The sequence below is a fragment of the Danio rerio genome, chromosome 23 (genome assembly GCF_052040795.2).
Source record: "Danio rerio strain M-AB ecotype USA chromosome 23, GRCz13ab, whole genome shotgun sequence".
NCBI lineage: Eukaryota > Metazoa > Chordata > Actinopteri > Cypriniformes > Danionidae > Danio > Danio rerio.
This window is the reverse complement of record NC_141043.1, coordinates 29,550,313-29,573,523: the sequence shown is the minus strand read 5'-3', so window position 1 is coordinate 29,573,523 and position 23,211 is coordinate 29,550,313. Positions and strand designations below refer to the sequence as shown.

The 23,211-nt window shown below is 34.7% G+C and overlaps 1 protein-coding gene across 50 annotated transcripts in view; it reads left to right on the top strand.

Moving 5' to 3' along the window:
• hspg2 (heparan sulfate proteoglycan 2) overlaps window positions 1-23,211 on the top strand; it is a 187,124-nt gene that overhangs the window by 147,407 nt on the left and 16,506 nt on the right. For 18 of the 50 annotated variants that reach the window (XM_087307220.1, XM_087307215.1, XM_087307206.1 and 15 more), the window contains 25 exons: window positions 2,546-2,681; window positions 2,760-2,911; window positions 4,606-4,735; window positions 6,036-6,182; window positions 6,588-6,722; window positions 6,893-7,074; window positions 8,294-8,489; window positions 8,875-9,054; window positions 10,224-10,484; window positions 12,027-12,183; window positions 12,975-13,072; window positions 13,157-13,423; window positions 14,746-14,858; window positions 14,972-15,119; window positions 15,541-15,657; window positions 16,108-16,125; window positions 17,253-17,337; window positions 17,557-17,701; window positions 17,804-17,906; window positions 18,046-18,155; window positions 19,333-19,441; window positions 19,518-19,616; window positions 19,814-20,035; window positions 20,939-21,183; window positions 22,897-23,068. In XM_087307220.1, coding sequence (XP_087163346.1) covers window positions 2,546-2,681; window positions 2,760-2,911; window positions 4,606-4,735; window positions 6,036-6,182; window positions 6,588-6,722; window positions 6,893-7,074; window positions 8,294-8,489; window positions 8,875-9,054; window positions 10,224-10,484; window positions 12,027-12,183; window positions 12,975-13,072; window positions 13,157-13,423; window positions 14,746-14,858; window positions 14,972-15,119; window positions 15,541-15,657; window positions 16,108-16,125; window positions 17,253-17,337; window positions 17,557-17,701; window positions 17,804-17,906; window positions 18,046-18,155; window positions 19,333-19,441; window positions 19,518-19,616; window positions 19,814-20,035; window positions 20,939-21,183; window positions 22,897-23,068 — 3,727 coding nt within the window. The remainder of the gene's footprint in view (window positions 1-2,545; window positions 2,682-2,759; window positions 2,912-4,605; window positions 4,736-6,035; window positions 6,183-6,587; window positions 6,723-6,892; window positions 7,075-8,293; window positions 8,490-8,874; window positions 9,055-10,223; window positions 10,485-12,026; window positions 12,184-12,974; window positions 13,073-13,156; window positions 13,424-14,745; window positions 14,859-14,971; window positions 15,120-15,540; window positions 15,658-16,107; window positions 16,126-17,252; window positions 17,338-17,556; window positions 17,702-17,803; window positions 17,907-18,045; window positions 18,156-19,332; window positions 19,442-19,517; window positions 19,617-19,813; window positions 20,036-20,938; window positions 21,184-22,896; window positions 23,069-23,211) is intronic. The other 32 variants (XM_087307235.1, XM_087307232.1, XM_087307231.1 and 29 more) reach the window with 3 other exon arrangements.

Below are 23,211 nucleotides of genomic sequence, written 5' to 3'. Positions count from 1 at the left end.
GACTCCCCTGATCGTCAATGTATAAATTGCACCCTGGTTATGATAATGATATGATAATCATATAAGTGTGTTTAAATGAGAAAAGGCAAAGTAGAAGGCCAAACAAAAGCAATTTGCCATCCATTTGAACCCCACTGTACTGTACATGTTTTTTTTGCCCTGTTGGATTCGGGTTATTCCAGATATGAGACACGGATGACCCGTCCCATGCCACTGGAGGGCTTTGGTGTCTTGCGTACCTTGTGTCTTTGTGGACTGGTTTGTTCTGCCTGAGAGCATCGCTGCATTGTGTCAGCTTTTCCCAGGGTGTGTTCAGGTCCGCCGTGCGACCATGCAGAAATTCTGTGTGCTCTAGCAGTCGGGCCGCTTTGAAAATTTGTGAATGGTTTCAGACACTCATTCAACCAAGCCTATGCCATCGCAGCTCTACTGCCGCCACACTTCACTAGATCAGATTTAAGCGGCTTTGCTCCTGGATAAAAAAATATCACCCGCTCCCCTCTGAATACTGTTGTGTGTTTTTCTGAGTTTACACTGCAGATGTCACAATTTTTTAGAGTTACTTAAGTGGAGACATTGAGAAATCTAGAGGAATATACCAATTCTTAGTGATAAAGTGTAATTCTGTTTTTGCCTTTGATTTGGATGTCTGTAGATGTAGAATTTAGAGACGCTGTGTAGCCACTAGCAGCTTTAACTGTCCACTGTCACTATTTGTCTCGTCGTGTGAAATAATCAAGCTTCATCAACACCATTAATCAATTACTGGTTACTGCAGGTTAATCCTATGTAAATATAGACCTGTAGCACCATAAATGTAACACCAATGATTAATAACGATATGTTATGAGGCATACACAAATAACTCAGAACTGCAAGATGGAAACTTGCAATTCTGAGATGATGTATTTATTGCAGATTCCAGTTTATATGATTTTTTTCCCCTTAAAATTGTGAGATTTTATGAATTACCTAAAAATTGAGAGATACAGTATATGGTCAAATAAAATAAAAAATCTATATATATAAAAAAAAATGTATATATAAATTGGGAGATAAAAGGTCACCTTTAAATTATGTGGTTGGAGTAAACTTCCATACAAGCCACTACATATGTACTGTAGCATTTTGTAAAAGTTGTGGTACAGTAAAGCTATTTGCAAAGTAGTACCAGTCCCGTAGCCATCCTGGTGAAAAGGGTGGAACATTTTGCAGTTATTAGCCTCATTTTCTATATAATTATGAAATTTAAATAAGGAATTTAGGTGTCACTTTAAGCACTATTTTTAGGTGAATTGACTTGTCGGTTGGTCATCATAACCACACTTTTTGATGTATCAAAAATATTTCCTAAATATTTAGAATAAAGAAATATGACTATTATTTTTAAAATTAAATTTGATTAAAATTTAATTACATGATTTATTACATCATATATCATTAAAAAAAGTTAAAAATAAAAACTGTAGCCTATTGCAATTTATTAGGCAAATAACAAACTAGCCAGGACATTTACCTGTCCTCAGTCAGAATTTCGCCCTTTGAATAATTAAAAAAATAATAAAACATGATAATAATAGTAATGATGATCATAATAATAATAATAATAATAATAATAACAATAATTTAGAGCTTCACAATTTAAAGAAAAAAAAGTACATTTGAAACTCAGTGATAACAACAATAGCCTAAATAGTATTCAAATTGATTTTCATATGGAATGCTTTTGGTACTTTTTTATTGGCCATGTTTTCTTTAGGTCCAAGATTTAGAATCCAAGTTACTTGTCAAATGTTTTCTCTATTTAAATCCAATACCATAGCTTTCTTGCACAGCTGGATTTTGGAGTCTTGAAAAATAATTGTTTGCATTGGCCAAAACTGATTAACAGAAATTCACTTCAGGATTTCGCTTGGTCTTAAAGCCTTTTTCAATGGGTTATTTTTACTATTTATGATGACATAGCAGTCAAAATAGGACAAATGAGCTCATGAATGGGACAAATTCTGGATCTTTGTCAGTGAACCCATCCTGGCTACGGGCATGAGTACTAAATAACACTTCATTACTATAATAAAAGAATATGAATAGAAATAACTGGAAACGATGGAAGAACCATTTCAATTGGCATTTGAAAGCTAAATATGTATTTTTGATTCATTCAGTTTGTTGTTAATCTTGTTAGAGTATGATGACAGCCTCATAACAAAACAAATTCCATAATACAATACTAAAATGCTAAACAACCGTAAAACCCACTGCCTAATTACCACTGATCATTTATTTTCAGGTATTGTATTAAGGTATAGCTGTTTTATGTAGTTTAATGCAAGTCTTGTCAAGGTAAGTAATGGGTGTAAAACTGGTCTTCTGTTGATTTAATTCACTTTATTCATGTCAAATGAATTATGTCGGTTTTCTATTTTGCGGTTTTTGACGTTTATAATTATTATTGTCATATTAAAGCAGCTTTACAGAAAAACAATGCTGTTATAATGTCTTTCACATAAAATATATATTAAATATATACCCATATCCTCTTTAGGCACGCATGGACCGCACTGACATTGGCACTCTCGTGGTACCCAATATCAGGTTATCTGATGCAGGCACATATCTCTGTGTTGGCACCAACGCCGCTGGTTCTTCAGAAGCTCACATTGATGTCTCTGTCACAAAAGGTAATGCTAGCCCTCAAATTGAATTTAAACTCATATTTGTAGAATAAAATCTTAATATTTTCTTCTCACGATGATCAGGTGAAAATATCCTCTCCGGAGTCATCATTCAGCCCCCTAGTGCTTCAGTAATTGAAGGAGAGGCTCTAGATCTCAACTGCCTTGTCCCAGGAACTTCTACAGGATCAGTCAAATGGAGCAGGGCAGGCGGGCTGCTGTCGTCAAATCATCAGGTTTACAATAAAGCATATTTGGGCAGTTCCAGCTTTATGAATGTCACATTGGACCTTATAATAACAGCTGAAATGTGTCTTTCTACAATAAAAATAGTATTTCTACAGTATGTAAAATGGCAATGCTTATTTACAGAGTCTGGAGCAAAAGCAGCAGAGATGATAGTAGAAGATTTTCATTGTTAAGCCGAGGTTGATTCCAGTCAAATTTATTTACAAACAAAATATGTCCAGCGAGCGACCATCTGTTAACATTTGAGCTTATCGCTCACGTTACGTTACGTTATGTTATGTTAAACTGAAATGGTAACATATTCAAGTCATTTTTGTTTAGGAGCACATTATGATCTTGTGTGTTTTATTATTATAAATTTATTTTAATGTCACATCCTTTAAGAGATAGTTCACCCAAATTTGAACATTTCGTTTAATCACACTTAAATTCTACTTAACTTATGATTTTCTTCTTCTATTTAATGCAAAACTATATTCTGAAGAATGCTGGAAAAAAAGCAGCCATTGGTATCAATAATAGGAACAAAATATACTATAGAAGTCAATTGCGTTTTTTTTTTCTATCCTCCTTTAATATGTCTTGATTTGTAGTCAACAAAAGAAAAAAAATTGCCCATTGAGCAAACTTACAGTAGTGTTTACAAGCACCAAAAAGACCACAAAGTTTGATACATTATACATTTAACATTGCACAGAAACTTTATATAATTTGGCATCAACAGTCTGAATGTGTAGTACAATATTATAGAATATAGTATTATAGTATATCAATAGTATAATATAACCTCTAAAATTATAGTATATAGTATAATCTGACAAAGCTTTACAGGGTTACGTGGCCCTGGAAGTCACCAAAACATTTAACTAAAGGATAGTACATTTATAGGACTTTGCGTTTGAAGAAAACCACGTGCACACAATACTGTATGTTGTCATTCTCTTGTTTATCTAGAAATTACCTAATGATAACCTTTTTTTTTAAACATCTACGTCTACCTGCTCTTTTTTTTTAAGTGTAACACAGCCGTTTAAAAAAATACAAATTGCATTGCCTCACAGTTTTTATATGATGTAACAAACCAGCAAATATTTGGAAAATTTGCTTAAAGTGATCACATACTAAAAAGTAAAGTCCTAAGTAAGCATTTTAAAGGAACGCTCCACTTTTTTTGGAAATAGGCACATTTGTTTGCTATTTTCTTTCAATATAGCTGCATAATATTATTCCACCTCCTTGATTACAGATACTTTAGAATGAGCGGTAAATTCTTAGCCTTATCGATCTAGAAAACTAACATTTTTATATCATTCTTATTAAGCAATGTAATTAAAGAAAAGTCAAGCTTTAAATAGAAAACTTATTGAAGCTCCTTTTTTTTTTAAGCAAGATGCTAATGGTCTAATCCGATTCAATGGATTATGCTAAGCTAAGCTAAAAATGATTTTGCCAGACCCAGAGATCAGCTGAATGGATTACAAAAATGAGTAAAACTCAATTTTTTAACTGTATGGAAATTGTAAAATGAGCCTATTTAAAAAAAAAAAAATGTTTCCTTTAAGAAGAGGTCTGTTTGTGTGTGCATGTTTTTTTCGTGGTAATAAGGATCTTTGTAATAGGTTTTCCGATTAGAGTGTTTAATGAATCGTTGGTTTGCTTGTGTTTGTGTGTTTGACTCCAGGTTTTGGGGACTCGGCTGCGGATCCTGCGGGCCTCTGCTGATGACACTGGAGATTATATCTGTACAGTGGAGAACGGGCCATCTCCACAAAAGGCCACTGTGTCTGTCTCTGTGACGTCCAGCGCCTCCCGTAAGTCCCTTTAACTGATGAAAAGTGTCAACATCTGTCATACATGTTTGATCATGTTTGATGTCATACACACTCATGTTTTAGGTTTTCTTGCAATATGTCAAAATGAAAGCTGTTTTTTAAGCTCATTATTTGTGGTGCTTTGTTCGCAAATTATTGATGCAGTTTCCAGTATTTCATGGTAAAATTCTACTTTAGATGAAACTATGGCTAATAACTAAATAAAGAACTTCTTCTTCTTTAAGACGTTCCTGGAATTTAGTTTTACCTTTATGAGACCACTACAGAATAGAATGGAATAGAATAGAATAGAATAGAATAGTTTCATTTGAATTGGACTAAAGTACAGTGATATTTAGTGCTTTATATAATTGATTCTGTCCATTCAAATGAAACATACAAAAAATCTAGACGAAAAGAGCAGAAAATATATAAAAAATGTAAATAGTGAAATTAAATCAACAATTATATGTTATTGTTATATTGTTGCAACAGACCATATCTTAAAGGAATAGTTCACCCCAAAAAATACATATATATTTTCTGACTATGTCCTCTTCCTCAAGTTGTTTTAAACCTTTATGTGATTCTTTTTTTCTGATGAACACAAAAGAAGATATTTTGAAGAATGTTGTAAACTGGTAACCATTGACATCCATAGTATAAAAAATGTCACGGTCCGGTAGTACTCTATGTCATTGGTCACTGGTTTCATTCATTCATTCATTTATTTTCCTTCGGCTTAGTCCCTTTATTCATCAGTGGTCGCCACAGCGGAATGAACCGCCAACTTACCCAGCATATGTTTTACACAGCGAATGTCCTTAAAGCTGCAACCCAGTACTGGGAAACACCCATTTACTCTGATTCACTCACACTACGGCCAATTTAGTTTACCTGATTCACCTATAGCACATGTCTTTGGACTGTGGGGGAAACCGGAGCACCAGGAGGAAACCCACGCAAACACAGGGAGAACATGCAAACTTCACACAGAAATGGCAATTGACCCAGCTGGTACTCTTAACAGCACCCTAATTGCTGTGAGGCAACAGGGCTAATTACTGAGCCACCATGTCACCCTCATAACTTTTGTGTTTAACAGAAGAAAGAAACTCAAACAGGTTTGTAACAAATGAAGGGTGAGTAAATGAATGCAGTATTTTCCAGTTTAGATGAACTATTCCTTTAAAATGTGCTACAATTTGAAGCAAAACACTTAACTAACATTTGTTTACAACATACACATTGTCAGCATAGTCAGTGTTTGCTCAGTGTATTTTGTGGTTTGATTTTGGAGTAGGCCTCCAGACTCCCATTATCTCCATTGAGCCGCATAGTGCAGTGGTGAAGCAGGGCGAATCGGCGAGCTTCAGGTGCAAGGTTCACAACGGAGCCCAGCCAGTGCGACTGGAGTGGAAACTCACCAATAACCTGCCTCTGCCAGGTACTGTACACAATTTTGTTCTGTTGCCCTCTGGAAGAAGGTTTAGAAATGCTCGAGTGTCCACTTACGTGGAAAGCACATTTTAGCTCTTTAGTGCACGCCTCGCGTTTTAACCGGCTGCTGCACCTCGCATTTTTAATATATAATATATAATATATAAAAAAATCATAATATATAAAAAAATCTGCTTTGTGTTAATGTGACATGTTTCTGTCCGATATTACAAGATCCATGCATACTGCCACTATAAATAAAAGTTGTGTTTTGAAGGATTTGACATGTGGCCCTTTACTTGGTTTGCAAAACTTGATGCGGCCCTCGGGTCTGAAAGGTTTGCCCACCACTGTGTTAGAACATGTCAAAATCTCCATATGTGATATGTCCTTATGAACTTCTCTTCTTTAGATAATGTAAAGGTGGGTCCTGACAGTTCAATCATGACTGTTACAAATGCCCAGGCGAAAAACCAAGGCACCTACCGCTGTGTGGCCAGCAACTTGTACGGAATGACTCATAGCATCGTGTCACTCATTGTGAGAGGTAGAGCAACATTAAATGCGACATTTTTTTGGAAAACTGGTTTTGTGAATTGTATTATTGCCTTCACACTTAGCACATACTATTTCTGCTTGAGATTTTCCTTACATTTATTATCATTGTTCAGGCATAATGCTCATTTCTCTCTCTTTTTTTTCTTATTTCATTGGTAGAATCTCCTAAGGCTGTGGTGACCCCTGCAGGACCAGTGCGAGTCAGGGTCGGTGATCCCATTAATCTTGAATGCCAGGCCGCTGGAGAGCCAAGACCCTCAGTCAGATGGCACAGACTGGACAACAATCGCAAGACAATGCTGAGCAGCCCCGTGCCTGCTGACTCCAGTGCTATCATACAGGTTATGAATCATTTGTTGTATTGATGATGTTGACTTCCTGATTGTTTGGCCTTTATGTTCATCAGAAAGGTTTTATACGTTGTTTACAGTGAAGAGAAAAATTAGAGAGCAGTTCAAAATACCTTTTTTTGTTTGTTTTTTTTATTATGTGATCATCCTGGTTAAAAAAAATTAAGTATTGCTAGTAAATAGTTAATAAATAGTAAACAAATTATAAAATAGTAGTATTGCTAGAACAGTATTTGCTAGAAAAACGCCATTTTATTAAATAACCAAGGTACTTTAGCAAATATCCTTCATTTGTGGACAAAACATGAACAGAATTAAAGGGGTAGTTCACCCAAAAAGGGAAATTCTGTCATAATTTTTTCACTCTTTTTTGTTTCAAACTGATTTTCTTTCACAAAAGCAAATATTTTGAATAAAGCTCGAAACCTGTAACTATTGATTTGCATAATATTTGTTTTTCTTACTATGGAAGTAAGTGGTTACAGCTTTCCAGCTTTGCTCAAAACATCTTCTTTTGGGTTCAACAGAAGAAAGAAACTCATAAAGGTTTGTAACAACAGGGTTAGTAAATGATGTGTAAGTAAAAAAAATTTGGGTAAACTATCCTTTAAAGCCATCGTCATTTTTTGCCCCATTGACTTTTAAAACTTCTGTTTCGTACGTCGTTACTGTTTTGCAAACTAAATTCCTGAAATTGAATGCTTATTTTGTCACTCTCATTCTGCTATCACTGACTGAAGTTGCTTTCTTAGTCATAACTTTGTCATCAAGGAATTTCCAGACATTTTAACAAGGTTTAGATCAGGACTTTGGGCTCCCATTTTATTATTTCATTGTTTTCATCTCCTTCATCTATGTTGTAATGGCACTCATTGACCTGCATAAGCATTGCTGACTGATTAGGCTTTATATGCAAGAGAAGTAACCTTTTTGAATCTGTTTCTTAAACAGCAGTATACTGTATGCTGAGATCAGATCTTCAGTGCTGAATTGGCGTTTATGTATAATGATACAGCCACTGAAAGGGATTTAAAGTGTTTTTTATGACCATCCTTTTTTCAAATTTCTTACTGCGCTTCATAATATTTGTAACTAATAAAGTGTGTAAAAAACTGCTCTTTTATTAGTAAAGGATCATTTTAAATAGGACTAAGTAGTTACCTCAGCATTGAAAAAACTGACTGTTCTGTAATTATGATCTCCACTGTAGGTGTTGGTTGCTCGACCGGAGGATAGTGGCACATATGTGTGCTCAGCGCAGAATAACCAGGGCACAACTGAGACTCGAGTGGAGGTGTTTGTAGAAGGAGGCCCTCAGGTGCCAACTGTTCCCCGTGCCAGTGTCCGTGAACCCATGATAATAGTGGTAGAGGGATCAACTGCCACACTGCATTGTGATGCCCATGGTAGGTGCTACTGTAAGCCCTTGGTTAAAGGGATAGCTCATCCAAAAATGAACATTCTGTCAGTTTTTACTCATCCTCTACTTGTTTCAAACCTGTTTGAGTTTCTTTCATCCATTGAGAACACAAAAATGCTGGAAAAAACATACCTCCATAGTATTTTTTTCCTATTATGTATGTCAGTGGCTGCTATTTTCCAACATTTTTCAAACTGTCTTAATTTGTGTACAACAGAAGAAAGAAATTCATACATTTTTAGAACCAAATAAGTGTAAATAAATGGTGAGGCAATTTTAATTTTTGAGTGAACTATCCATTTAAAAGTACCAGTAATAAACCTTAGTCTAATTTTAAAGCGTGTTCTAAAGCTCTTATATATTAACTACAGGATTCCCAAAACCCACCATCACATGGTTTAAAGAACGCTCGTCTCTTCCTTGGAGACACAAGATTGTGGACAACAGCCTGATCTTGCCTAATGTAGGCCGTCAGGACTCTGGTCAGTACGTCTGCAATGCCACTAACCATCTGGGCACCAGTGAAGTCACCATTATGCTGGAAGTAGACAGTGAGTACTTTGAAATTATTTGCTAGAAAAAAAATGTCTTTAAACTAATTAAATGTATACACAATTATCTTTTTGTGACATATTTGTACATTAGTTAACACAAACTTCCAGAAATGAATTTCGTTATTTCAGAAATGTAAGAATTTTGATTAGACTACAAACTATTACTATAAATCTAAAAAGTGAGATTTATTTGGCATAATTTACTTGTCTTTCTGGTATAGTACCATTTTTGTTTAAAATTGTGGGATAACAAGGTTATGTAGTAGCGTAAAATAAGTTAAACTATTTTTTTGTAATTGAAGTATAAAACGATTAGCATAATTATAGTAAGTTGTAATAAAATGTGTTAACTCCCACCCAGAACTGAGCTCGAGCTCTGTCACTGTTGGTGTCAGAAGTGGGATAACGTTTGGTAGAAGTATTGAGAGTCTGGATAGCGAGTTTTGTGTACAAATATATCTTCTTTCTTTATTGTCTTTATTTCTTGTTTTGTTGTTTGTTTATTTTTGTATATATTTTGACTATTTTTGGGAATTTTGAATTGGACACTTTGCACTATAAATAAACAAACCTTTGCACCATAGTACTATATCGGCTGAGCCTTAATTCTTATTTGTTTCTTGCTTCCCACAATTAACCATAACAACTCCTCTGTGTGACAAGTGGTGTCAGAAGAACTGGCATTAAGTGTTTAAGTGTTTTATTTATTTAGTTTTTTTAAGCACCATTTTAAGGTCAAAATTATTAGCCCCTTTAAGCTGTTTGTTTTTTTCGATAGTCTACAGAACAAATAATGATTCTGACTTCAACTGTATATATATATATATATATATATATATATATATATATATATATATATATATATATATATATATATAATCTTCACTGTAGACTGTTTAGACCTGCCAGCACTGTAAATAAAACACTGTGCTCTGGAGTGCTATTGAGTACAACGTAATTTTTGTTGCCCCCAGAGTGAGCTGAGTCGGCTCTGTTGCATTTTGCAATTATGTGTGATTATATTTTGTTTTGGTCAGATATTTTTACTTAAAAACATTTGATCAGCTGTGCAAATTTTTCCAAGTGTGGAGAATATTTTCCTGCTGTTGTAAAGCCAGCTGTAATTATCCAACATCCTCTAATTGACGTGTGTTTGGTTTGTGCAGCCCCACCTTATGCCACTTCCTTGCCTGATGACGTGTCTGTGCGCGTGGGTGAAGTAATCCGGCTGCAGTGCCTGGCCCACGGCACACCACCACTTCGATATGAATGGACTAAAATCAACGGCAGTCTGCCCTCTACTGCCCAGCTGCAGGGAGGAGACCTGCAAATCAACCTGGCCAAAGAAAACGATGCGGGCACATACAGGTGTGTGGCCAGCAATAAGGTTGGCAAGAGCGAAGCACTGGCCAAAGTCTCTGTCCGATGTAAGTATTGCTCCTTTCAGTACGTGTGAACACACCAGTCTTACAGATATAGTACCGGTCAAAGGTTTGGGATCAGTAAGATCCTTAAATGTTTTTAAAGAAAGCATATTTTGCTCTTCAAGGCTGTATTTGTTTGATCAAAATACAGTAAAAGCTGTAAAATATTATTATATTTAAAATTGTTTTCTTATCATGAATGTAGTTTAAAATAATATTTATTCCTGTGCTTTATGCTGAATTTTCAGTGTCTTTCAGTGTCTTTGATGTCACATGATGCTTCAAAAATCATTCTAATAAGATTATTTGCTGCTTTATTATGATCAAAACAATCAATAACAATGATCTCAAATCTGTAAAATTGTGAAATATCATTGCAGTTTAAAAGTTTTTTTTTTTCCTAAATGTAGTTTTGAATATTATTTATTCCTGTGCTTTATCTAAAGCTGCATTTTCAAGGTCTTTGTTGTCTTTGGTTGAAAAACATGTAATGTTGGTAAATTTGACAATTTAGGATTCTTAGATGAAGAGAAAGTTCAAGATAACAGCATTCATTTAACATTTAAAATGTTTTTAATTTACTCACGATTGAACCAGTTAATGTATCCTTCATGGATGCAAGTACATACAGTTGAAGTCAGAATTATTAAACCCCCCCCCCCCCCCCCCCCCATTAGGCCCCATTTATTTTCCCCCCAATTTCTGTTTAATGGAGAGAAGATTTCTTCAACACATTTCTAAACAAAATAATTTTAACAACTCATTTAATAACTAAATTTCTTTTATCTTTGCCATGATGACAGTAAATCCTATTTAACTTAATATTTTCAAGACACTTCTATACAGCTTAAAGTGACATTTAAAGGCTTAACCAGGTTAGTTAGGTTAACTAGGCAGGTTAGGGTAATTAGGCAAGTTTTTGTATAACGATGGTTTAATATAGCTTAAAGGGACTTATAATTTTGTCCTTAAAATTGTTTTAAAAAATTAAAAACTGCTTTTATTCTAGCCAAAATAAAGCAAATGAGACTTTCTCCACAAAAAAAAAATATTATCAGACATACTGTGAAAATTTCCTTGCTCTGTTAAACATCATTTGGGAAATATTCAAAAAAGAAAATAAAGTTCAAAGGGGGGCTAATAATTTTGATTTTAACTGTATATTTAGAATGGGAGTTTTTATGTATTAACATTGATACTAATAATATTCATGTAGTATTAATAAATATTTCTTGAGCAGCAGATCATCATATTATAATGATTTCTAAAAAGTCATGTGACAATTGACTGAGTACTGAGAATTGATGCTGAAAATTTAACATTAAATCACAAATTAAACCTGAAACTGCGTTCAATAATAGAGTGGTTTTAAATTGTAACAATATTTGACAGTATTTGATTGTTTTTGACTGTATTTTTGATAAACCAAATGCAGCCTTTCTAACTAGAATAGCAAAAAAAAAGTCTTGCTGATTCGAGATGTTGGGCTGGCTATAGACTTTTTCGCTTTTCCTCATCTTGAGCTCTGTCCTGTGTTTTCTGCAGCTTCTCTGTCAGTGAAAGTGTCTCCTCAGGTGGAGGTGAAGGCTCTGGGCAGTGCTGTTGAGTTCACCTGCGCTGCTAAAGGAGGGCTACAGATTGAGTGGCTGAAGGAGGGAGGAGTCCTGCCCCCAAACCATCACATTAAAGACGGGATTCTCAGGTGACTGACTACAAAACATCAAGACTGTCAGTGTGTAATAAGATGAATCTATTAGATAAAAACTGTAAAAATGTTGTGGACGCCAATAGCCTGGTGATTAAATGTGTTGAGTTTGATTCCCTTTCCATCTGTCTCCCTCTCCACTGTCCTGTCTAATAAATGTTAAAAATCTTAAATATAATTATAAAAAAAAAAAGTTAAAAATATTTAAATATTAAAAAAAATAATAATAATAATTTTATGTTTTAACCGACCCCAAACATTTGAATTGAAGTCATTAATTCACATAAATACACATTCATATTTATTTTATATTGCATTAAATATTTATTTATTGTTTAAAATGTATTTTTTAGTCATTAAAGTCATTGTTTTCTTATTGATTCATTCCTTAATTAAATTCAATTCAGTGAAGGCATTATTTTACTTAAAAAAGAAGCATTTTTACCCCTTCATTAAATATTTATTCATTTTTTTAAAACAAATTTTGTAATGGTTGATTTTAATGCTGTTAAAAGAGGACAAGGGGCGAAGAAGTGGCGCAGTAGGTAGTGCTGTTGCCTCACAGCAACAAGGTCTAAAGGGACTAAGCCAACAAAAAAATTAATGAATAAATGAATGAATGAATGAATGAATAAAAGAGGGCAAACAGAGGAAAAAATGTTAATTTACTTATTCCAATATCGTTATTAATTTTATTTCACAATAAAGTGTGTAGTATGTGTGTTATATAAAGCTTTGAATTATTTTCTGTGTGTTTTTAATTGTGATGTTTGTTATTATTCATGCAGAATTGAGAATCTTGAGCAAAGCAATGAGGGAATCTACACCTGCAGAGCTACAAGTCAGTTTGGACAGGCTCAGGACAGCGCCAAACTCCTCATTCAAGGTCCTCTATGATACCCAAAATAAAATTAGCTTCTCGAGTTACCAATCTTTAAATCCCTCTGACTTAGTCTTTTTGTTTTCATAGCTCTTCCCAAAGTGAAGATCAACGTGCGTACATCAGTGCAGACGGTGATGGTGGGAAACTCTGTGGAGTTTGAGTGTCATGCCATTGGTGACCCCGAGCCCACAGTGCGCTGGAGTAAAGTCGGAGCTCCTCTTCCTGATCATGTGGAAATAAGAGGAAACATCTTGAGGATTGATCAAGTGATCGAGTCTGATTCCGGACAGTATCGCTGCACAGCCACTAATGACGTGGGCTCAGAGCATTCACATGTGGTGCTTAACATCCAGTGTGAGTATGTTATTACTGTATATCCAGGATGCTTATGATAATTCTTTTGCCACTGATTTTAATAGATGGGTTAGTCTAAAATAGTCTAAACTCCATTTTATTTCCAGCATATGGAGAAATGTATTTTAAATTGGTATTAAATACTTTTTTTGATCTGGTTTGCACGAATATATCTTACTTTATTAGTAGTATTAGTATTAACTAGTATTTTTGATTTAAAACTACATTACCCATAGTTCTACACAAAACATTCCACCAATCAGAGAGTCAGGGCCAGCAAAGATAGTGCAACAGTTGTGTTTTTACAACTTCATTCATCAATTTTCTTGTCGGCTTAGTCCCTTTATTAATCCGGGGTCGCCACAGCGGAATAAAGCGCCAAATTATCCAGCAAGTTTTTACGCAGCGGATGCCCTTCCAGCCGCAACCCATCTCTGGGAAACATCCACACACACATTCACACACACACTCATACACTACGGACAATTTAGCCTACCCAATTCACCTGTACCACATGTCTTTGGACTGTGGGGGAAACCGGAGCACCCGGAGGAAACCCAAGCGAAGGCAGGGAGAACATGCAAACTCCACACAGAAACGCCAACTGAGCCGAGGTTTGAACCAGCGAGCCAGCGACCTTCTTGCTGTGAGGCGATAGCACTACCTACTGCGCCACTGCCTCACCGTTTTTACAACCAACATCTCTAAAAACATCTCAAATATTATAAATATTATTATAACAACAACTGATAATCTTTTTAAAGACACACTTGTTTTGAGTTCTGAGAGTGTGCAATTGATTGTATAACCGATCTGTTTGTGTTAATTCAACCTAATTTTTAAAACGATTGTGTTTAAGCGCTGAATTCATTTAGAAAAACTAAATTACCCATGATACGGTAGAGAACCTTGCACCAGAGTCACAACAAGTAAAGCATGACAAGAGATTTTTTCCTCCCACTGTCATGGAGCACTGCAATTGATGTAACTGAGTAGGGTTTTTATTGATTTTGCAGAAGGTGTTTACATTACATTTTTCAAAGACTTTTTTTCTCCAACTGAAAGTTAGTCATTTTTGATTCATGTTATAAATGGCCTCAGTTAATGACTTATGAAGCTTTAATGATGGTATTTGTAAATGCTTTTAAGAAAACATTCCCAGAATGCTGCTAAAAAAGTGGATGGGAATTAAAAATTGACACCTATAAAATAGACATCAAGCTCAGTGTTTTCTAGAAGTGGAGTTTTGTACTTAGTTGCATTAAATGCAACATATTAAAGGGATGTTCTTCAAATATAACTGCCCTCTGTACATTTTCTAGCCTTGCCTCAGATTGCTGCACTGCCTGAGTCAAAGGAAGTCACAATTGGCTCTGATGCTGTCCTGCCATGCATCGCTTCTGGGTACCCAGTGCCAACCATTACATGGTCAAAGGTAACCGTACATTTTGTGGATAAATTTGACCTAAATGAAATGAAATCATATGTTTACAAAACAGTTCTGTTTGTATGAACAAAGTGTTAACCACTTTTGTGTACGTCCTGCAGGTGGAGAATGACTTGCCCCCTAAATGCAGACAGGATGGCCATGCACTGACAGTGCCGGTTGTGACTGAATCAGATGCAGGAACATATGTGTGTACAGCTGCTAACAAACAAGGGAAAGTTGAGGCCTTCACCAGACTCAATGTTCATGGTTAGTAGCTTCTAACTTGAGTGAAATGTTTGTTTTTTCTTTTTTCCATTTTAGTAAGTTAAATTTCAGGAAAATTTTCTTTTCTTTTTGTTGAATTAATCTGTTTCTGAATTAATTATTTGAGTCAGTGATCTTTGTTTCGGTTCTAAATAAATCGGCAGTTTTGAATTTGCTCATTCAAACAGAGACTTGTTAACACACTACTGGTGGTTTTAGTGTTCCGTTTATCCATGATAGGTCTAAACCAACCAAACACAAAAACACACTCAGCAAATTATTGTTCAATTATTATAATTATTATTTCGAGATATCATTTTGTGATTTTTGTGAAATGCTATTTAAAAAGCAAATCTGAAACATTTCAGAGATGTTGTGTTGCTTGCCTGTTTAACATTCAGTCGGTTTTCATGTGGTCTTCCAGAAAGAGTGATGCCCTACTTCACTCAAGAGCCCCTCTCATACCTTACACTGCCCACCATCAAAAACTCCTACAAGGCTTTCAGCATCAAAATTACCTTCAGGCCGGACAATGTTGATGGTAAGAACCCTTAAAACTGCAGGACGCTTCACTGAAGCAAAGCACCTTTAAACACACTTGACTTGTTTATGAGTTTGGTAACTTGAACTGTTAACTTTGTTTACTAAATTTTTTTTTTATTTCTCCTTTTTTTTTACTCACTTTCACTGTATGTCATTTCAAACATGTATGACTTCTTTCTACTGTGGTACAGAAAACTCAAAATTTTTGAAGCTTGAAAAAATGTTTTGTTTGTTTGTTCCACAGAAGAAAGTAAGCTATACAGGTTTGACATCTTGACATGAGTTTAAATTTAGGTGAACTGTCAGTTCGAAAGGAATGTAGGCTACTATATTAGGAGAACACTGTATTTGATGGTGTTTTTTAGTCCTTTTACATGTTTGTTTCCTGTATGTGAACTCAATGATTGTTTTTGTTCTTTACCCTCCTTCACCTCTCTGTGGTATGAAGGGCTGATTTTGTATGCCGGTGAGTCTGCTTGCTTACCTGAGAGTGTCTGAGATGTTAGCTCAGCACACTCTCACTGGCCCCTAAGAAGGGCTCTTATGAACATACAAGGCATGTTCATTATATGTTCATCAAGGCACTTCTGCTTTTCATTGAATTGGTTGCAGCATGATGCAGGAATGGAATCATCAACCAACTGCAGCTACTATACATTGTAGTGACATATACAATACTATATGTTTCTGCATTTTAGTATAATAAAGACTTTAACATTTCTATGACAACTAAAATCAGTTCTTTTAGATATTACAAGAGAATGTAGGCCCCACATTTTAATCTAAAAACACAGATTTAATGATTTGTTGAGTTTAACTTTTTACTTGTAATTAAAGTATTGTAGCATCAAGGGATTTATAGTAATTTTATGTTTTTACAGATTAACTTTTACCCGGTGTTAGATCATTGTAGTGTAAATGATATGTATAGTGTAAGATGAGCTTTCCATTGCATAATGAATCTTAATGTAACTACAGTATATACTGTGTATATATATATAAGTGTGTATGTGTTTCTATATGTCTATTTCTCAGTGAATTTAGCAAATATATTTTAGTACATTAAAACAAAACTTATATCCATCAAACTAAGTTTAGGAGTTTGATCACCTAACAAATTTCAAATATGATATGGTAATTACATGATGTGCATCTTACATGAATTAACACAGAAACTTTATTTTGAGCAAGCTTATCTGTGACTGTGAAATGCTCATTAATAACCCAGAGGGCATGATGTGTACCAGTGGTCCTCAAAAGGTTTTGCTTCGATTAGATCTTATATGGAGATCTAACACTGTGGCAGTACAGTGGTTTATTTTTTAGTCCTAACCAATTATTTGAGAGCCACTGGTCTGCTTGGTAATCTTAATATGCCCATTTGGTGGAGATATTGCAGAGTCATGGCATGAGCCCATGCATGTGGCTTGCATTGACAGTGATTGGCTTTGAGAGATGCTGAACATGGCAACAGCTTCTCCCTCAGCATGCTGCTTTACTTCCAGCTTAAAATGACAGAAAATGGCTTTGGGATCCATGGTTAAGAAAGTGAGTACCATCAATGGACTTAACTTTTTTTTTTTTCATATCCAGGTATGATCATTTACAATGGACAAAAGAAGACCACAGGCGCTGACTTCATATCATTTGGGTTGCTAGGAGGACGCCCTGAATTCAGGTATTTTATGTCATAACAACCTGAAGGAGAGAGGGGGGGGGGTGTTTTACCTTTATTAGGATAGAACAGTATATTAAACAGGATGCAAACTCAGAGAGAGAGAGGGGTATTGATCTCTTGCACTCTACCTCAGGATGCCCAGAGCACGATGTCTGCTCACTGCAAAACAAGGCTATTAGCGCCAACAGATTTATTTTTGTACACATTTTTCTTTTGCAGGTTTGATGTGGGCTCTGGGATGGCAACTATTCGTTACCCTACACCCATAAAACTAGGCGAGTTTCACACAGTTCACCTGTACAGGAATCAGACTCAGGGCTCTCTGGTTGTGGATGGTCAAGCTCCTGTAAACGGTACCTCACAGGTGTATATTCCTCTTTCCATTTCTACGATTTCACCTTAATAAACTGTTAAATGATGGCTTCATAGCAGTTAACTAAATGTGAGATGCTTTATGTCCGAGCAGGGAAAATTCAAGGGCCTGGATCTAAACGAGGAGCTTTTTGTTGGTGGTTATCCAAACTACAGCTTGCTTGCTAAAACTGCAGGCCTCAAAACTGGCTTTGTTGGTGAGAAAACCATCATATTATTATGTGGCATATGGGTTTTTTTTTTTTGTTATTAAGGGTCAACAAATATATCGTTGTGCAATTATTATCAATAGAGTGAGTTTTTTTTTTTTTTACTGTGTTTTTGTATTTCTTTAAGGCTGTATCAAACAGCTAATTATCCAAGGCGATGAGGTCATTTTCAAGGATCTTGATAAAAGTTCCACTGGAGTTTCGAATTGTCCCACCTGCAAGGATCGCCCATGTCAGGTTAGTTATAACAGAAAATACAACTGTTTATAACTCGTCAGTTAAACTCTCCTTTTATTTTCTATATCTTCCAATGCCTTTCACAACAACACAGAGTCCCAACGCAGGTGACGGCCCTTTTCACATAAGAGCCCTAACTACCTCTCCATATACTATGCACTTTGCAAAAAACAAAGAAATATTACTGTATACAAATAACAGATTGGTTTACTATGAATGACACATAACAAGGGTTTATCATTAAAATATATACATTCATTCTTTTTCTTTTCGGCTTAGTCCCTTTATTAATCTGGGGTCGCCACAGCGGAATGAACCACCAACTTATCCAGCATATGTTTTACACCACGGATGGCCTTCCAGCTGCAACCCATCTGTGGGAAATGAATATGTATATAAAATAAAATTTGAAACATTAAATCATATGGCTTTTATTTTACTATATATAGAATATTTGATTCCAGCATAGTGTTTTATATTTATTAAATCGTGGCATGATGTTTCTTTACCTCCATCTATCTATTGATTTATTGACTTTTTTTTTTGGATTATTATAATTGTTTTATTATTATTTTGCTTTGATTTTAGTTAATCTATTTGCTATTATTGTTATGATGTGATTTTTGTAGTACACTCGGACTGTAACCCATTTCACATTCTTTTCAAAATTATATTATGTCTATATAATTAATATATATATATATATATATATATATATATATATATATATATATATATATATATATATATACATATATATATATATACATATATATATATATATATATATATATATATATATATGTATATATATATATATATCTGAAAGCACATTGTACTTTCATTCTGATAACGGTAAATAAACATGTAAACAATTATAATAAAAAACTAAATATCTATTTCATTGGTTTTCCCTATATTAGTTTTTGTCATTCTACTTCTCAGTTCTCAATAAGCTTGATTAATTATATTATCAGAAAATGAAAAAGAAAAAAGGAACACAAATCATGTGAAAAAATCTCCAAGCTCTAATCTTACATGGGAGAAAATGTACATCAACAGAACATCAGTCTGTTTGAACAAATGGTGAAGGGCATAACTTACAGCCACTATTATGTGCATTTGTCATTACTGCCCTGTGAAAAGCAGTCATCTAAAATAAAGTGTGTTTTGTCAGAACGACGGCACGTGTGAGGACTCTGTGGCCAGCCTCTACAAATGCACTTGCAAGAGAGGATTCACTGGGAGCAATTGTCAGCATCACTCGTCCTTGCACTGCCACACAGGTCAGACTCTGTAAAAATCACAGTCCAGATTTGTCAAATCAGCAGCACGCTTCATTATTGCTCATTGTCTCGACAGAGGCCTGTGGACCTGATGCCACCTGCATTAACCGGCCCAGTGGTTTGGGCTACGACTGTCGCTGCCACTTGGGCAAGTCTGGAAACAAGTGCATGGATGGTAAAACTCAATATCCAATAACATTTAAATGATATATATATATATATATATATATATATATATATATATATATATATATATATATATATATATATATATATATATATATATATATCTGTGTGTGTGTGTGTGTATGTGTGTATGTATATTTTAAGGTCACCTTTGGCTCTGACTATTATTCTTCATGACTTTCTCAGGTACTCTAATAACGACACCACTGTTTGACGGAGAAGACTCTTATATCGCATATCCTCCTCTCACTAATATTCACAATGACCTCCGCATTGAGATGGAGTTCAAGCCCATGGATCCAGATGGCCTGATGTTCTTCAGCGGTGGTAAAAAGATGAAAGTGGAGGACTTTGTGGCGGTGTCTATGGTGAATGGCCATGTCGAGTTCAGATATGAGCTTGGCACAGGTGAGAATTCTGATGGACAACAAATCACAATCTACTGTTTTTCTAAGGATACTTAGGTGTAGTTCAACCAGAAATCCTCCACTTGTTCCAAAAATCTGTAAGTTACTTTCCTCTGTTAAACACAATAAGAAGATGTTTTGAGAAATGTTGATACCAAAAATGTAATATTCAAAAAATGTATGGAAATTTATTAATTTCATGGATGAATGTGTAAATTTCCATTAATATTAATTTATTAATAGAAATTTATTAATTTCGTGAATGAATGTGTAAATAGATTAAAAATGGAAACATAAAAATTAAAAGTGGGATTTGTTACAGTAATTAAATACATCCTGTAAACCAAAGAAACAAATCAATGAAAATTGGAATAAGTGAGCTAATAATTTTTTATAGGATTAATCAAATGATTAAAAAAAAGTTTACATTTAAATTTAAATTAAATTAAATACAAATAATAATTCATTACCTTGCTAGTGCATGCAAGTACATAAAAATAAATTCATACATAATGTAACTACAAAAATACATTACAAATTTGGACATATTCTAATAAACTATATAGATGCCCTTGAACATTGGGGGTTTCTCACACTAGGATCATATGTAATCTAACAGATTAAAAACATTTGATCAAACCTATCTAAAATTGTTTTCATTATAGACCATTTCAATATGACACTATCATTGTTCCATGAACAGTTCCTGCTTGTCATCAAACTGTTTCAGAACTCTAACATGAGTGGATTCTGTCATAATTAATGTTAAAACAGCTGTCATTAAAAAATGTATCTATATGTCGAGCTTTCTGGATTCTTGGAAGCTATGGAAACCCTCAAAATAGTCTATAGTTCCTTTAATCCCACCAGCTCAAGCAATACATGTTTGTTTCTATTGGCTCAGGTCAAGCTGTTCTGCGCAGTCAGGAGCCTGTGTCTCTTGATCAGTGGCATCGTGTGGTGGCTGAACGCCTCAATAAAGACGGGTCTTTGACGGTGGACCATGCAAAAGAAATCACTAGATCTTCTCCAGGCAAAGCCCAGGGCCTTAATATCCACACACCAATGTATCTGGGAGGAGTTCCCAGCATGGACATCTTGCCCAAACCCGCCAACGTCAGCATGCTGTTTGATGGATGCATAGGAGAGGTCAGAGTCTCGTCTGCACAATCTAGTGTTTACATCGTATTCTTACCTGCAGTCATGATTTTAGGCTATTGATTGAACTTGTCAGTTATTTGTCATGAAAGAAACAGATATGTCAAGTTTTTGTTTAATAGTTGTGTCATATGATATATGCTATGCAATGTTAAACAAGCAATAAGTTCAATATCACTTCAATATCACATCCTGAGTCACTCCAGAGTAGTTCTAAGTACAAATGTTATACTGATTTTATATGTTCAGGTTGGGTTATTTGGTGATTTCCAAAAATATATATTTTTAATGAAATTATTAGAATGAGCATATTTTATCCATAAGCTACATTTTTTCCCCATTGGATTGCCACCCTTGTGGTCTCATTACGTTAGATTAGAGACACAGCAATAGGGTCAGATGCAGCAGATTGATTTCATGGCACCAGGGTAAACGTTCTGACACCTTTACGCCACTCACATACATTAAAATTAAATACAGGCCAGAACTGAACATGGAGGTTGACCTCCGAGCGGCATTCTCGAAAATTAAACAAAGAATAGACTTGGGCCTATTAGTGTGTGCAAGCCGTTTTGCGTTTGTATATTCATAACCACCTTAGAGGATATTAGGGGTCGCCAGTCACTGACATTGTTATTTGGGGGTCACAAGCTGAAAAGTTTAGGCCTGCCTTAATTGAATGCATTGACCCAGTTGTTAGACATTATCGCCACCTACTGGCAGATTTAGTTTCTCATTTAGAGCCTTATTTTTTAACTTCCTATTCTTTTTTTATTAAAATAAAACAAAATTAGAAAAAGCAACAACATAAAATTAAGTATTTTATCACTTTATTTATATAACAGTGATAATTCACCCCCAAAATTCATTTAGTCATCTTTGGGTAATTTCAATATATATGTAAAATAGTATTTTAGTCACCGAACATCTATAGAAGTAGAAAGACAATACATTTAGATTCATGTGAAATATTGAGAAAAAAAAGTAAAACTACAATATGTCAACCGAATTTTATAAGTTTTTTTGTTTCTCTTAAATTTAGCTTTTTTTTTTTTTACATTTTTCATTTAATATTTTACCATATTGTAACATAAATTTTGGTGTACTAATTTAGGTGTACTAAGATAAGCTCCAGATTTGGCTTCATTGAGATATTTGTTAGGGGTGTACTCGTACATGTTGATCACTCTATATATTATTTGTTTTACTTTTGATATTTTATTTACAATTAGTTTGCATTAGTTAATGTTATTATATTTACTAGTAATACATTTACTTGTAGTTTTATTATATTTGTTAGTAGGTAATATATTTACTAACATAAAAAAAATAAACAAGGCATTTATTACACTGGTTACTGAAAATAAACTCAGTATTTCTTTGTTTGTGTTGACAGTGGATTAGCTAATGGTAACAAGCAAAACTTTGATTTTAACAATGCATTGGTAAATGTTGAACAATGATCAGTAGCTATTTAGTTCAATTAATCTTTATTTCTATAGCTGTTTTACAATGTAGATTGAGTCAAATCAAGCTTAACTTAGAAGTTCTAGTAAATTGAAACAGTCAGTCTAGTTTTCAGAGATGAAGTTTAGTTCAGTTTGGTTGGCTAACATTAACTAATAGAACCTTATTGTAATATAAACATCTATTATAGTCATATTGACAGTCTTGGTTTCTATAATAAATCTTTTTTACTTCCAGGTGTTCATCAATGGAAAGAAAGTGGACCTGTCATACAGCTTTACTGAGAGCAGAGCCATCAGCCAGTGTAATGATGACAGCCCGTGTGACCGCAGGCCTTGCCTGCACGCTGGCACCTGTATGGCCACTGCTGAATATGAGTACCAGTGTTTCTGCGCTGAGGGCTATGAAGGTGAGTCCATTAACCAACTCACTGTTACAGGATATATTCTAATTTTCTGGGTGATACTGTTGGTGTAGGCCAATGAATGGTACTGTTTTTCATTTTTATCATATGAAGCGGGTTATGACTTAAATATCCAATTTGCCATGTTT